General features: G+C 40.1%; 1 protein-coding gene across 1 annotated transcript in view; it reads left to right on the top strand.

Moving 5' to 3' along the window:
* ARHGAP31 (Rho GTPase activating protein 31) overlaps window positions 1–16,022 on the top strand; it is a 114,769-nt gene that overhangs the window by 54,802 nt on the left and 43,945 nt on the right. The window contains exons 2-3 of the mRNA XM_059921063.1: window positions 7,408–7,510; window positions 9,793–9,937. Coding sequence (XP_059777046.1) covers window positions 7,408–7,510; window positions 9,793–9,937 — 248 coding nt within the window. The remainder of the gene's footprint in view (window positions 1–7,407; window positions 7,511–9,792; window positions 9,938–16,022) is intronic.

Raw genomic sequence — 16,022 nt, 5'->3', positions numbered from 1 at the left:
TTGTTTCCTTTGGATATGTTCCCAGAAGTGTGATTGTTGGATCATATAGCAGTTTTACTTTTTAATTTTTTTGAGGATCCATACTGTTTTCCATAGTGGCTGTACCAGGTTATAATCTCACTAACGGTGCACAAGGGTTCCCTTTTCTCCATATCCTTGCCAGGATTTCTCTCTTGTCTTTTTGATGATGGTCATTCTAACTTGAGGTGATATCTCATTGTGGTTTTGATTTGCATTTTCCTAATGACTAGTGATGTTGATCTAGTGATCTTTTCATGTATCTATTGGCTTTTTGTATATCTTCTTTGGAGAAGTGTCTATCTTTTGCCCATTTTTTATTTGGTTTTTTGCTATCGAGTTCTTTGACTTCTTTATATCTTTTGGATATTAACCCCTTATCAGATACATGATTTGCAAATATTTTTCCTATTCCATAGGTTGTCTTTTCATGTTGTTGATTGTTTCTTTTGCTGTGCAGAAGCTTTTTAGTTTGATGTAGTCCTGCCTGTTTATTTTTGATTTTGTTGCTTGTGCTTTAGGTGTTATAGCCAAAACAATCATTGCCAGGACCCATGTCAAGGAGCTTTTTTCCTATGTCTTCTTCTAGGAATTCCATGGTTTCATGTCTTACATATATAAGTCTTTAATCCATTTCAAGTTAATGTTTGTGAGTGGTATAAGATACAGGTCTAGTTTCATTCTTTTACATGTGAATATCCAGTTTTCCCAGCACCAATTTTCCCAGACTGTCTTTTCTCCATTGAGTATTCTTGGCTTCCTTGTGAAATGCAATTGACCATATATTCTTGGGTTTATATCTGGGCTCTCGGTTTTTTCCCACTGATCTTCTTTTCTGTTTTTATGCTAGTACCATACTGTTTGGTTTACTATGGCTTTATAGTATGGCTTGAAGTCAGGGAGTGTTTTTCATTTTTTTATCAGTATATATTGCTTCTGTAACTTTTTCAAAAGGAACTTAAAAATAGATGTTAACCAGTAGGTGTTGAACACCTAAAAGACATCACCACAGTAAGGTAGGGACTACAGTTGTAGAGTTTCAGGCATATGGGTAGTCAAGGGCAAGGAACCAAACAGCTCTCCTTAAATGGTGCTTCCATACCTGGCCACTAACTCATGGGATCTGCCCTCTTGATGGGGAGGGTTTGAGTCAGGTAGGTGTAGCTTGGGGCTTTTTCTAAACTTCCTCCTCAGTGTGGTACCATGAAAAAAGCATGAGCTTTGGAGTCAGACAAACCTAGGTTTGGATCCCAACTCTGACACTTACTAGCTGTGTGATGTTGGGCAACTTGCCTAACCTCTCTGAGAATCAGCTTTCACATTTTCAAAATGGAGAATTTTATGTCTTTTGTGGATTGGCTATGATTATAGAATGGAGAATGCTGTTAAGAGAGAGAGAGAGAGAGAGAAAAAAAAGCACCTCATGTAGTGCCTGGCACATAAAAAGTGTTGTCTTCTTTGAAGGACCCAGATATCAATGGAGGACTGAAAACCCATCTGGAGAGTAATGACCAATCCCTTGTTTAGCAAAACATTTCAAGTGCTTGTGTTTTCAAGGCTATTCTAGATGAATGAGACAGAACTATCCTCATTGTCCCTAAAGAGCTCACAACTTAGTGATGGAGATGACGTAGGTTCAGGCAACACCTAGCACTTAGTGCTGGATAAGAGCAGGTTTGCAATAAGTATTTGCTGAATTGGATTTTTTAATGAAAAGTTTTGGGGAAATGTAATATATTCTTATAGTTCAAAACTCAAAAGTATAGAAGAGTATACAATGAGAAGTCTCCCTCTTACTCATAGCCCTGGCCTCAGCTTCCCAGTTTCTTTTCCCATAGGCAACTAAAGTTATCACTTTATTGTGCATTCTTCCATAGATATTTAATGCATATACAAAGGAATTGTATAGCTGTTCTGTTATTCTCTCTTTTTAAAAAAAACAAATGCTCGTATACCATTACACTGGTCTGTGCCTCATTCTTTCTGCTTAACAATATATCTTGGAGACTGCTGTATATCAGTACATGAAAGTTTCCTCATTCTTTTTGATGACTATATAGTATTCCATTATATGGATATTCCATTATTTATATAAATAGCTTCCTATTGATGAACGATCTCATGCTATTACAAAAATTGCTGCAATGAATAACTTTGTAGATATAGAAATGTTCTAGAATTGGAATAATGAAAATGTTCTGAAACGTGATTGTTGCTTAACTCTCAATATAGTGTAAACCACTTAATTATGTGCTTTAAAAGGGTGAATTTTATGACATTTGATTTATATCTCAATTTTTTTTAAAGTTTAGAGAAACAGAAAAAGAAACTTTACTCCAAGGAGGACAGGCTAAATCCTGACATATTTAAAAAACAATTTTCCTTGGAAAATTGGAAAGCAGTTAATTTGCTTTTGGTAAAGAACAGAGAACATTATACTTTAAAAAATAAACACCACGAATTTTCAGACTTTTCTATAATTCTACGTTAGGCCAGGAGGAAGACAGAAGAGGTTAAAACAGGGAGGAGAAAGAAGAATCAAAGAGGGAGAGTTGCAGGAGGACAGCGACCCCTCAGGCAAGCCAAGGCCCACAGAGGCTGGGAGGAGCGTGCCACAGGAGACATGGAGGCGCAGGAGACATGGAGGCTCGGGAGACATGGAGGCTCGGGAGAGATGGAGGCGCGGGAGAGATGGAGTTGCAGGATCGAGGAAGGAGGGGACAGAAATACAGAGCAGGAGCTGGCAGAGAGAGAAAGTACAGGAGCCACTGTGATGACAGATTCCTGAGGAATGGAAAGCTGGGAAGTTCTCTGCTGACAACCAGAAATAATAGAAAAGTGATTGAAATCTTTACTTCATCTCTTAAAAAATGCTGTAGTAGAGCAGGCTTATTCACAGCACAGCAGAGCTGCCTGAAGCCCTCACTCTCTCCCCTGTGCACAGCAGGAGATTCTCAAAAGATTTCTTCCCTGTTCAGCGGCTTGTCTCTCTCTGACTCTCCCCCTGCAAGTATCAGTTCTTCATCCACCAGTGATCCTTGGTCCTTTCTATCACCTCAGTCAAGGTGATGAATATATCCATCATGCCCAAAAGTTTCCTCGGCCCCTCCGCAGCTCCTGCCTCCTGCCTCTTCCCTGCTTTCTCCCACTATAAATTAGTTTGCATTTTCTTGAGTTCTATGTGGATGGAATCATATAGCATGTACTCTTCTATAGAATGGCTTCTATCGCCCATATGCTATATCATCCCTTGTTATTGCTGAGTAGTAGTCCATTGTATATATGTACCACTAGACTTTACCCTGATGGTTAGGGATGCAGGACCCAGAGAGGGAATGAAATATGACCAGTACAGGACCTTAACAAAAATCCAGAATGGGGTGGGAGGAGTGCCATATTTCCCTAAAACACAAATGCAATTTGCACTGTGAAAAAATGAGGCTGCCATGATCACATAACTGATCAAATAAAACTGTGTTTGTTCCAATCTCCATCTCCAGATCTGATCAGATTCCAGCCATACAGGGAAGTGGGGCAGCTTAGCAGGCATTGCCTCTGGGGGGATTCAGAGAAATGATTTGATTGCTGGCCTTTTCTGCCCTAAACCCTTGAAAAAGTTTGGAATTGAGGAAAGAAGTACCACCACGTTATTTATGGTATAAAATGACTTTTAGTTGTACCAAGTTGAACCAAATGAAACAAAGGACTTTAAAACGTTTTGTAAATTGTAAAGCATAAATCAAAGGCAAAGCCTTCTTTTCTGTCAGAAACCACCTCAGGATTTATCTTGTGCTCCGATTAAAAGTTAAAGTTAAAGATCGCTGCTCCAGGAAAAACCAAACCAAACCAAACAAAAAAGGGACTTAGAGAACCATCAGTGCGAAAATTCAAAGAAGTCATAATGTTATATCATAATCAGCAACTGTGTGTACCTCTGTAGGAGGAGACTTAATGTTCTTTGGGTCCATGATAAATCCCACAGAACTAGTTCTATGGCTCAAACCTTCTATAGCAACCTAAACAGGCAATGGAGGCTTTCTTTCCATCTATACCTACTCAGCCATTTTGTATCAAGCTTCTATCCTGTCCAGAATCCTAGGGTGTCCCCAATTTGGTTGGGCCCCAGGAACAACAGTCTAAAGAATTCTGAGACTTTGAGACGATACTCTTGGCAGCCCCTGCAACACCACCAGCCAGTATTACCTTTAGAGCCTTGCTCCCCGAAGTATGGGCTGCAGATTGGCTGTATCTGAATTACCTGGTAATTTGCTAGAAATGCAAATTCTTGACTCCCCCCCTCCACCCTCCCATTGGAATGTGCATGTTAACAAGATCCCGGGGGTTTGTATCCACATTAAAATATGAGAAGCTCTGGTCTAGACTGTCGTTCTTCAACTTCAGCATGCATCAGAATCACCTGGGAAGCAGCTGCTGGACCTCATCTAGGGACCACAGTCTGAGAACCACTGCTCTGGCTCTAGAGCTGGATGATTACAGAGATCAAGTGGATCCTTTCTCATTTACTGAGTACGATGGAGAATTCCTACGTCTTCCAACTCAGCCCAAGACAAGAATCCAAGAAAGCTAACACGCCTCAGGGACCAGGACCATGGCCTTTTCCCTTGGGTTGTTTTAATATTGCCTCCTGTTTAAACAGAGCTGTGGACTAGAGGTTCTGGGGCCTCTGTACCAAATTTATGGCAGAGGCTCCATCCGGGAATGTGTTTTCCTCACCTTTAAAACAAACGGAGCCTGAGTTTATACAACTGAGAGCCATGGTACTGGGAGGTGGGTCTTTGAGGATGGGATAGGACAGATTGTGACCCTGCACTGCCCGTCTGTGGAGTGTTCCTTATAGAAGCCCTTTGAGGCTGAGGCTTTTGTCTCTGAGTCCTCTTCGGGAATGCTCCGAGCTCTCAAGGCCACCTGTGCCGTGCAACAGCCATATACCTTGGTACAGACTCACACTGTGAAACGCATCAAGGTCAAGCACAGTTCCAAGACTGCTAACGAAATCTGTACACTGTTGGGTCAGGACTGCTGCCTTTGTATTATGAAGGTACACCTCAGTGCATAGAAAAGTGACCTCAACCAGAGAGGGACACAAAAGCCATTCTGAATAGGGAGGTGAGTGTTGACTTGTAAGAGGTTGGTCAGCTCTACCCCAACTGCCTGTCAGATGGGAGGCAGCAAACTGTTTTCACCAAGACTGAATCTCACAAATGGTAAATTTACATCATATAGAAGCTTCAAATAGAAATAACTGTCACTGTAGAATGCTGCTTATATGCCAGGGGCTGTGCTAAGTATTTACAAGTATTACTTCAATCCTAGCTATGAGGTTAATATCACTGTTATCCTCATTTTACAGATGTAGAAACTAAGAAATGGAATTATTGCATATTTTGCCCAAGGTTACAAAGGCAGTTTGGCATTCAAACCTGTGCTCTTGACCATGACCTTGCGTGGCAGGTTACAGAACAACATCTTGTTGGGGTTGGGAAAGAGTCGACCTACTGTGCACAATAGGGATTTTTTTTTTTAAAACAATACAGCCTTTTTAAGCATGGGAAGTCTGTTTGCTTATTTATTTATTTATAAAATTTATTTAGAGGCATGAGGCATAAATAGGGTTCTCACCAAGAACCCTATTTCATAAAATAGATCAAAGTATAGCTTTTCTAAATGAAGCCAGGAAGGGGCTCTGGACCCCTGCCCACACTCACAGCCCCTCCTCCATCACACCCACTCCTACCCCGTATTCACTCACAGGGAATAGTTCCACCTCTGTGGTCTCTGGCCTCAATATTTCCAATCCCAAGTTCACTTCCTGCCCTCTTTCCACCTTGGGTAACTAAGAAGCTTCCCACTAGTTGGTCATGAATGACAGGGGCAAAACATGGATGTGTCCTGGAGAAGAAAGGCTCTGGGGATGCACAGCCTGTGAGAGGTGGGTGGAATACTTTAAATATGATGAATTTTACTCAGCACCTAAAATGATAGTTAGTGGTTGAAGGAAATGATGGGGGAGTTGTTTAGAAAGTATGGTAATAGAGAATCCAGGAAGAATGTTGAGCCTGAACATCTAGTATCGACCCATGTAAAGGTCCAGTCCAGCTTAGTATTGTGTGTGGGTATGATCATGTGCATTAAGCATTAATGGATTGGCTTTAGTCTCATCCAAGGCATTAATGGACTGAGTATGTTTTGGGGGAGTGAGCACAGTGCCAGCCCAAGCCCTGGTTCATGGAGTTCCCATACCACCTCTGTGCCTGAGGACTTCAGCACCCAAGGCTTTGGTAGTTCCAGACCATCTACAACACTCTCACAGAGGGACCTCCGGTGGATCTGTCCAAAGACCAAAGTGACAAGTGACTTGCCACTCTCTCCATGCCATCCAGAAGGCCTGTGGCTGCCATTCTGGGTCACTGAGCTGGCTGGGCTGATCAGGTTCAGCCCTGAGGAGAGAACAGCATAGCCAGACCCTTCTACCCAGGCACTGGACTTCCGGAGTGGCAGGAATTTGAGAGGCCATGTTGGTCCCTTATATGAGGTCCATTCTATCAATGACTGGTTTGACCCATGTGGTGGTGGTGCCGGGTGGGGGGGGGGGGAGGTTCTCACCTTTAAAAAAAAACACTTACACCTTTAAATCACCTTTAATATTTTGGCAGATATTCTTCCAATCTTTCTTCCCTTTGCAGTTTTTTAAACATAGCTGAATTCACAGGGTATATTTGATTTTGTGCCTTGTTCTTCTTTTACCTACCTACATCATAAGCATTTTTCCAGGTGTTAATTACTTTTCATAAGCAACAAGTACTCTTGAGTGAGGTAAATAAATTTACCTGCCCCTTGGTTTCTTCATGTGTAGACTAGGCAAGAGTTGTCTAATTTTATCACATAACAGTCACCTAGAAGGCTTTTTAAGACACAGATTGCTGGGCGCCACCTCCAGAATTTCTGATTCAGTGGGTGTGAGTGGGGCCTGAGAATTTGCATTCCCAACAGGTTCCCAGGAGATGCTGGTGCTACTGGTCAAGGGACCACACTGGGAGAACCAGTGACATGAGGAGATTGTGTTGTGGGATTTCCAAGGTCACTGATGGTTTCAAGAATCTAAGTGTTAGCATATTTTACAAATTCTTAAAAAAAGAAAAAGTCTTAACTCTTAAAACACATGGGTTTTCCAAACTTTAACAAAACCCTATGATTTTTTTTAAATATCAAAGAACATCATCTACCATTTACAAGTAATTGTTTCCACTTGTAGCTCATATGCATTCCATACTTACTTCTCTTTGAAGTTACCTGGATTTTTAAAAGGCTATCTTTAAAAGACAGTCAGACTTATCCCTAATACTTTATTTTTTCTTTTCCTTTGCATAGTTCCATATGTATTGAAGAGCTGTGCAGAATTTATAGAGACTCATGGCATTGTGGATGGAATTTATCGGCTTTCAGGAGTCACCTCAAACATACAACGGCTAAGGTAAGCCAAAGAACAGCCCCCCAAAGGATTCTTCCTTGATCCTTCCTCTGTTCATACCTCTATCTGCAGGTGTTGGGGGTATTAAAAACTGAAGGGATTGAGGGAAGGATGGCAGGGCAGAAGATCAAGTGCTGATGTTTTCAGATGCCTAACTCTTCTTAATCTAATCAGGAAGCTCTCCAGTCTGATGTAATTCTTTCCAACAAAAACTCCTGAGGGCTTTTCATCTGTTCCTATGTCTTGCAACAGATTTATTCCTCTTAGGTGGATTCAATTGAACTCAAATGATTTAAACTGCAAGTTGGAAAAAATGATTTATTATTACTCACTTGCCTACCCACAGCTCAGATCCCCATTACATGGTATTCAGAACTTGCAGATCATCCTGAGTTTTTCTGTTGGCACACACTCAACATTTGATATTTCATCTGGTCGAGAAATCAGAAGTCTGCATGATTGTGCATTTCTCTAATTGATGCCTGTACTTTTAAAATTATTGATAGAGGAACTATTTCCAATTCTATGGATTTATCCTAAACAATTCTAAAATGCATCCTAGAATTTTTTGGAAGAAATTTCTATCACACTGAATTAAGAGGACACTAATCTTCTTTATATGTATTATATCTGTAAAATAAAGGGAGTGTATATAGTGTGTATATATAGAGTATATACATTATATATAACATATGTACTGTTCTATGACTAAAAGAATAGGTTTATGTATTTTGAATATTGTTCTTTATACAAAAAGAACATACTTTAATATATTTATTATATATTCTTTAGTTACAAATGTAGACTTTTCAAGTAAAACATTCTTGTTACAAGATTAATATGTAAAATTTACATTGTGCAGGTAATTCATTTTTTTACCTTCTTCCTATTTAGTTTTCTGCCCCTCCTCCTCAAATCTCAATTGTCATGAAACTATACCAAAGGAATAAAACATTCTTTTTACTCCCAGAGAAGTGATAGCTGCTAAAAAAAAATAACTGGTTTATTGCAGCCAAAGGTTTTTTGTTAAAAAAAAAATTTTGTAAAAACAAAATTTTTTTTAAATCTATGTGCTACATCATTTCACTAATTTACTCATGTGACATTTTTCGGAGTTTCAACAGCAAGTATTTTTAACGGTTTACTCTTAGCTCTGAAACATACTACACAGTAGCTGGTATCGTGGAAGGACATTTGGACAATGGCCAATTCTTTTTCACTTAAGGACTGACCTTAGCCTTGACAAGGGAAATTTCTGGCTAACTAAATGAATAAGCTCTAGATTGTTTGTGTTCTGCCCTCGTAAGAAAAACACATGCCTATGAATTTGAGGCCATTGCATGGTTCTCTTTTCAAGGCCTCACTCAGTTCCTGTCAGGTTCTGACAGCATCAGGGATTTCCCTTCCCTTTATTAAAGGGGCAGAACCCGACTACAGGAGAATGGGCAGCAAGCTGTTTCAAGATGCTGGTTCTGAGAGTCCGGTTGACTTTGTCACCACTACATGTTTGACCAAATGAATACTCTCAAGAAAGCTAACTTCTCTTCTGCATTAAAGCTCAGATTTATCATCTTTTAAATAGGTTTTTAACTTGTAAGTATATATACTATTTGAGGCAGTATATTCATGTAACCTTGTTAGTAAATGTTTTTTTAATTAGAAATGAGGCCTGGAATCTGATGATGCTCCCAAACACCCCACCATAGATGGTTTAAGAAGATATTTATGAGCTCATTTGTCCTGTGGGAGTCACTATCAAGCAGCCTAGAAGTTTCCATTCAGCATCAAAGAGAGAGGAGTTGATTGAAGTTCTCAAACCTTGAGTTTGAGTCTCCAGATAAAACAAGTTTGCTGACATGAATATGTGGACGTGAACGATAACAATCTGACTCACCCTGGTTTTGGTCTCTCCTCCAAGAAAGAGAAGTTCATTTAAAACAATATTTTGGAAAAACTGAACTCTCAACAGGGTTTTTGGAAAATTGTTTTCATATTTCCCCACTGTCCATAATTGAGACTACAGACAGAATGCCATGGGAAATCCATTTGTGAATGGGATTATGTCTTTCTAATTACAGCAGCTTCTGCAGGGAAGATCCAGACCTGAAGTGGAAATCTTTCCTGTAGCTTCCTTGTGCCTGAAATAGAAGGTCTTTTTGAATCAAGGTCAAAAATATGGTCAAATCAGCAGTTTAGGGTCTTTTTACCCCCCTAAGCAGCCAAGTAGCTGCTGACATGGAACACATGTTCCTGGGATTGTTATGTCTCTGTCTGTGTTGTTTCAGGCAAGAGTTTGGCTCAGATCAATGTCCAGATCTGACAAGGGAAGTGTACCTCCAGGACATCCACTGTGTGGGCTCCCTCTGCAAGCTCTACTTTAGGGAGCTGCCCAACCCCCTCCTGACTTATGAGCTCTATGAGAAATTCACGGTGAGTGTTTGGATTTCCGTTATGGTTACTGGGTGGGATGCATGGATGGGCCAAGGAAAGTTTCAGCACTAAAATTACAGTAATAATACTCACCAGATGGTTGCCATTATCTTGGTGATGGAAGTAGGATGGTATAGTGAGGAAAGTAGGGTAGTGGGACTGTTTGCTAAATTTTTCCTTTCTTAAATTTTCAGAATCATGTTTGTTTGTGTGTAAGAACTGGGTTAAATCATCTCCACATTTATGTAACCAAATGCATGTCATTATATAGGGAGGAAGCTAAGAACCAGAGAATGAAGTGACTGTCCCAAGGTCACTCTGCCCCCTAGCAGGACAGGAACCTGAGGCTCCAGATGCTACCCCCATGGCTAATTCATTTCAGGCTAGTCCTTCTGTGTTTCTTTGGGGGGTTGCACAAAGAGGTAGGTGGGTAGAGAAGGGAGAGAGAACAAACAGAAGTCAACAGAGAGGTCAGAAAGCTGGGAAGAGAAAAGATTCTGGGAAAAGCAGCCGAGAGGGTGAAGGTTAGGCCAGTGAGTTGGATTGGTGGAGGATGGATGGGCAAGAGCAGAACACCTATATAGCAGCTGTATGGTCACCAAATAGGGTCCCCAAAGGAAAATGAGAAAGGAGAATAAATGCTTAGAGCATGTCTTTTTTTTTTTTTTTTAAACATCTTTATTGGAGTATAATTGCTATACAATGGTGTGTTAGTTTCTGCTTTATAACAAAATGAATCAGTTATACATATACATATGTCCCCATGTCTCTTCCCTCTTGCGTCTCCCTCCCTCCCACCCTTAGAGCATGTCTTTAAAGACAGCATTAAAAATAGGGCTTGGACATTTGGCTGCAGGTGGGGAGGTGCACAGTAGGTGAAGAGTTGGGTTTAACCAAGGTTGAGGCTCAGCTAGAAAAAGAGGAGGAGGGATATGAGAGTGTGTGCAAGGGAGTGATTGAAATAATTGACCATAGAATTTTGTCTAGATAAGAAGGGAAATGAAGGCCTAAGGCAGGTGAGTAACAGTGAAAAAGTAGATCAATGGGTCATTCATCCCAGTGAGGTCAGCAGACTGTTGGAGTAGGGTGGTCAGAGGGGATGTTTGAAATTAAGGTTAGGAAGGAGTTGCAATTATTGGTAAGGACCAGATCTAGCCTCTAACCATGGGAAGGAATCTTTCTTATGGCTCTTGTAATGAACTTATTTTGAGCATATAACTGTACTTCAATTTGAAATTATATAGGGATAAATGAATGCTTTTTAAAAATTGGGTGTGGACCATTAAAATAGATTTAGGAGTTTTCAGTGAGACCGGGAAACACTCACTATGATAACTGGAAAAAGCAGGTACACAGTTGTATATTAAGACATGATTAAAAAGAAAGATGTTGGGCTTCCCTGGTGGCGCAGTGGTTGAGAATCTGCCTGCTAATGCAGGGGACACGGGTTTGAGCCCTGGTCTGAGAAGATCCCACATGCCACGGAGCAGCTGGGCCCGTGAGCCACAACTACTGAGCCTGCGCGTCTGGAGCCTGTGCCCCGCAACGGGAGGGGCCGCGATGGTGAAAGGCCCGCGCACCGCGATGAAGAGCGGTCCCCGCACCGCGATGAAGAGTGGCCCCCACTTGCCGCAACTAGAGAAAGCCCTCGCACGAACCGAAGACCCAGCACAGCCAAAAATAAATAAACAAACAAAAAAAAGCAATCCATAAAAAAAAAAAAAAAAAAGAAAGATGTTCACAAGATTAATAGCTATTTATTTCAATGACGGGATTATAGATAGTTTTCCCTGCTTCTTTATACTTTAACTTTCAAAATCTTTTTTTTTAATTTTTTATTATTTATATTTATTTTTTGGCTGTGTTGGGTCTTCGTTTCTGTGCGAGGGCTTTCTCTAGTTGTGGCAAGTGGGGGCCACTCTTCATCGCGGTGCGCGGGCCTCTCACTGTCGCGGCCTCTCTTGTTGCGGAGCACAGGCTCCAGACGCGCAGGCTCAGTAGTTGTGGCTCACGGGCCTAGTTGCTCCGCGGCATGTGGGATCTTCCCAGACCAGGGCTCGAACCCGTGTCCCCTGCATTGGCAGGCAGACTCTCAACCGCTGCGCCACCAGGGAAGCCCAACTTTCAAAATCTTATCCACTAAACATACATTAATTTTTTAAAAATAAATAAATAAATAAATAAATTTATTTATTTATTTATTTATTGCTGCATTGGGTCTTTGTTGCTGCACACGGGCTTTCCTTAGTTGTGGTGAGCAGGGGCTACTCTTCGTTGCGGTGCGCGGGCTTCTCATTGCGGTGGCTTCTCTTGTTGCGGAGCATGGGCTCTAGGCATGCGGGCTTCAGTAGTTGTGGCTCGTGGGCTCTAGAGTGCAGGCTCAATAGTTGAGGTGCACGGGCTTAGTTGCTCCGCAGCATGTGGGATCTTCCCGGACCAGGGCTCGAACCCGTGTGCCCTGCGTTGGCAGGCAGATTCTTAACCACTGCGCCACCAGGGAAGCCCCCCATTAATTTTTTAATAAAAAAAATTAGGTCAAAACATACAAACAAACAAAAGTGGGCATAAATGTTGATCACTTGAAAAGCCAGCGTAAACCAGCTGAGGGGACTCTTAAAGACCTAAGAGGACCTTGAGATCTAAGGCAGAAGGCAAATGAGCCTCCACTCTGCATGGCTAAGTCATTAATAACGGCAGCCTTTGACCCTCCAACCACAGAGGAGTCTTTCCCGGGAACCAGGAGGAAAGGTTGTGGGTCTCGTGTGTCTGTCAGATTATCATCATCATCATGATATACAATACTCAATAAAAATAATCATCCTCAATAAAAGACAATTTGGAAAATGGGGGAAAGTAGAAAGGAACCCTTGGTCTCTCTTCTTAAAGACCAAAGACAACTACGATTAACACAGGGTTATTTCCTTCATTCTTTTACTCTTTGCATAATGTTTTTGTTGTGTTCTGTTTTTCTGAACCAAACTAAATTTTTATTGTAAAAATTAAAGCAATCCAGAAGAATATAAAGGAGAAAGTATAAATCACCTGAAATCTCACGTCCTAGGCATATTTTCTATTAACATTTCAGGAGACATCCTTACAGATCTCTCTGTCTGTCTTTCTCTCTCTCTCTGTCTCTCCCGTTCTCTCTCCCAACTTTTGTTCCTCAATACTACATATTGCTGTTTTGGAATGGTGCTAATTCAACAATGTGACCATCTTTCCATGGTAACAAATACAGAGAGGCAGTATTTTTACAGAGTATTCTCTCATATACACAATGATTTCTTAAACCAGTTTCCTACTGATGGACATTTAGACTTTTTGTTTCTTTCTTTCTTCTTTTTTTTTTTTGGGCCGCACCATGCAGCATGCGGGATTTTAGTTCCCCAACCAGGGATCAAACCCATGCCCCATGCAGTGGAAGTCTTAACCACTGGACCGCAAGGGAAGTCCCAGGACTTTTTGTTTCTTAACACTTTGCTTTTTATAAACAACGTTATAGTGAACATTTTTGTACATATATCTTTATACTTTTGTCTATTTATATCCTTATGAAAAAAATCACAGAAGATTTACTGAGTAAAAAGTGCTTATTTAAAATTTTGTCACATGTTGCCAAATGGTTCTGTAGAGAGACAAGAATGTTCTTTTTCCTGCAGCCTTGCCAACACTGGGTATTTTCAATTTGTTAAACTGTTTGACAATCTCCGTCAACCAAAAATATATCTTACTGTTCTTTTAATTTGTGCGTGAGACTTTTGTGTTTGTTTTCTGCATAGTTTTAGTCTTCTTATCAGTATACAGTTTCATCCTTGAATAAGACTACAATATCATCACGTTAACTAACTGAATGAGTCTAATTTAACTAAATTTCATTTTATGATAGATGGGGGTAGATAGGAATTCTTGTCTAGAAAGTTGAGAAATACAAGTTTCTTCTTAGATCTTGTTTAGCGGCTCAGAAGAAAACCCATGCTGATCTCTCCCCACTTGTGTTCCCTGACATTGCTAATCATTCTATCTCCCACAGCGACAAAAAATACCAAAGCAATGTTATTGTCCGCTGGTCGTCAAGTCTCAAGAAAACTTAACATTTTATTTAAACATAGTTTAGTGACACTAAGAAATAAAACAAAAATGTTCTGTTGTGACAACTGAGCTCTACATACGTAGGACCTAGTGATGTTAACTATGTAGAAAAATTTATCATTGAGTAGATTGCTTTGATCACAGTGACGAATTATGAAAATATAAGCAAACCTTCTCCAGGGACATGGGAACAGCTCTATTACATTGTCACGCATTCTTACAATGATTTATTTAAACTCACTTGCACAGTTGAAGTAGAATAACATTTCAATGGAATATAACAGAATTAGAAAAATATTAATAGAATAATAATAATTATGATATCTGCCACTTATTGAGTGCTTACTATATGATAAGCTTATTACAAATATTATTTCATTCAATCCTCAAATAACTCTGTGAAGTAGGTTTTATTGCCTCTTTTACAGATGAGTAAATTGAGGCTCCGAGTGACTTTTGCCTGGGTTTGTACAGCTAGTAAGTGGAAGTGAAGATTTAACATTCTGTCTCAGAACTACCACACTATTTTCAAAATAGATGTAACAGCTCTTAAATAAGCTCAGGTATTAAATAATTTAATATGAAATAAGGAAAACATCCCAAACTGGTGAAGGAACAATTCTATAAACAATGTTAGGAAAATTGGCTAAGTGTTGGGAAAGGGGAGAAGTCAAGTTACATTCTTACCATTTAGCAAATTTCAGGGTGGAGAAGGGCTTTCTAAGAATAAAAGCAAAGGAAAGAAAAATCACCAAAGACAAATTTAACAAACTAAATATTGTTTTCTCTATTTAAAAATACATTAACAAAATTAAAAGGCAAATGACTATGGAAAACATTTACAATAAAGATGACAGGAGATTAATATTTTTAATTATATAAAACTCCTATCAATAAAAAATAAAAAGCATATAACACCCTGCAAAACAAATGAGCAAAGAACCTCGACAGACAATTCATAGAAGAAATAAAATTATTTAAAAAGTATAAATGGGGAATTCCCTGGCAGTCCAATGGTTAGGACTCCGCTCTCTCAGTGCCGAGGCCCCAGATTCAATCCCTGGTCGGGGAACTAAGATTCCACAAGCCTCACAGCCAGTAAATTAATTAATTAATTAACTTAAAAAAATGAATAAAAACCAACTTAAAAAATATAAATGTATTAGAAAAATTTATTTGCATATTAAAGAAACATTTTTTTTAATGGAGTGACTTTTTTTTTAATTAAGTTATTTATTTATTTATTTTTGGCTGTGTTGGGTCTTCGTTTCTGTGCAAGGGCTTTCTCTAGTTGTGGCAAGCAGGGGCCACTCTTCATCGCTGTGCGCAGGCCTCTCACTGTCGCGGCCTCTCTTGTTGCGGAGCACAGGCTCCAGACGCGCAGGCTCAGTAGTTGTGGCTCACGGACCTAGTTGCTCCGCGGCATGTGGGATCTTCCCAGACCAGGGCTTGAACCCGTGTCCCCTGCATCGGCAGGCAGACCCTCAACCACTGTGCCACCAGGGAAGCCCAGAAACATTTTTTAAATGTTAGTATTTCATGCTGCCTAGCCTGTGGTGACACTGGCTGTTTCATAGTTTTCTATTGCAAGTAAGCGTAAATTGGCTGGACATTGCAGAAAGTCATTTGAAATTACTATCAAGAGTCCTAAAATGCTCATATTTTTTAAGACAGTAACTCTATTCTAGGACTCCATTCTAAGATAATAATCAGATGCACACACAAATAATTGATTTACAAATATTTCACTGCCATATTACAATAACAAAACTGGGGAGTATTTACACGTCTAACACTAAGGGATGGGTTAAATAAATGATAATAAATCTCTTGTTTTCAATCCTGTGTAGCTGTGAAAAGTCATATTTCTGAAGACTATTTGCTGTCCACGATGTAAAGTTAAATGGAAAGAAGCAGTGTAGGAACTAAATAGGAAATGATGCCAGTGTTCACATCTGGTGCTGGGGAACCCGGACAGATTGCTTCTTTTAATGCT

The sequence above is a fragment of the Balaenoptera ricei genome, chromosome 4, assembly GCF_028023285.1.
Source record: "Balaenoptera ricei isolate mBalRic1 chromosome 4, mBalRic1.hap2, whole genome shotgun sequence".
NCBI classification, from domain to species: domain Eukaryota; kingdom Metazoa; phylum Chordata; class Mammalia; order Artiodactyla; family Balaenopteridae; genus Balaenoptera; species Balaenoptera ricei.
This window is presented reverse-complemented; position numbering and strand designations above follow the sequence as displayed.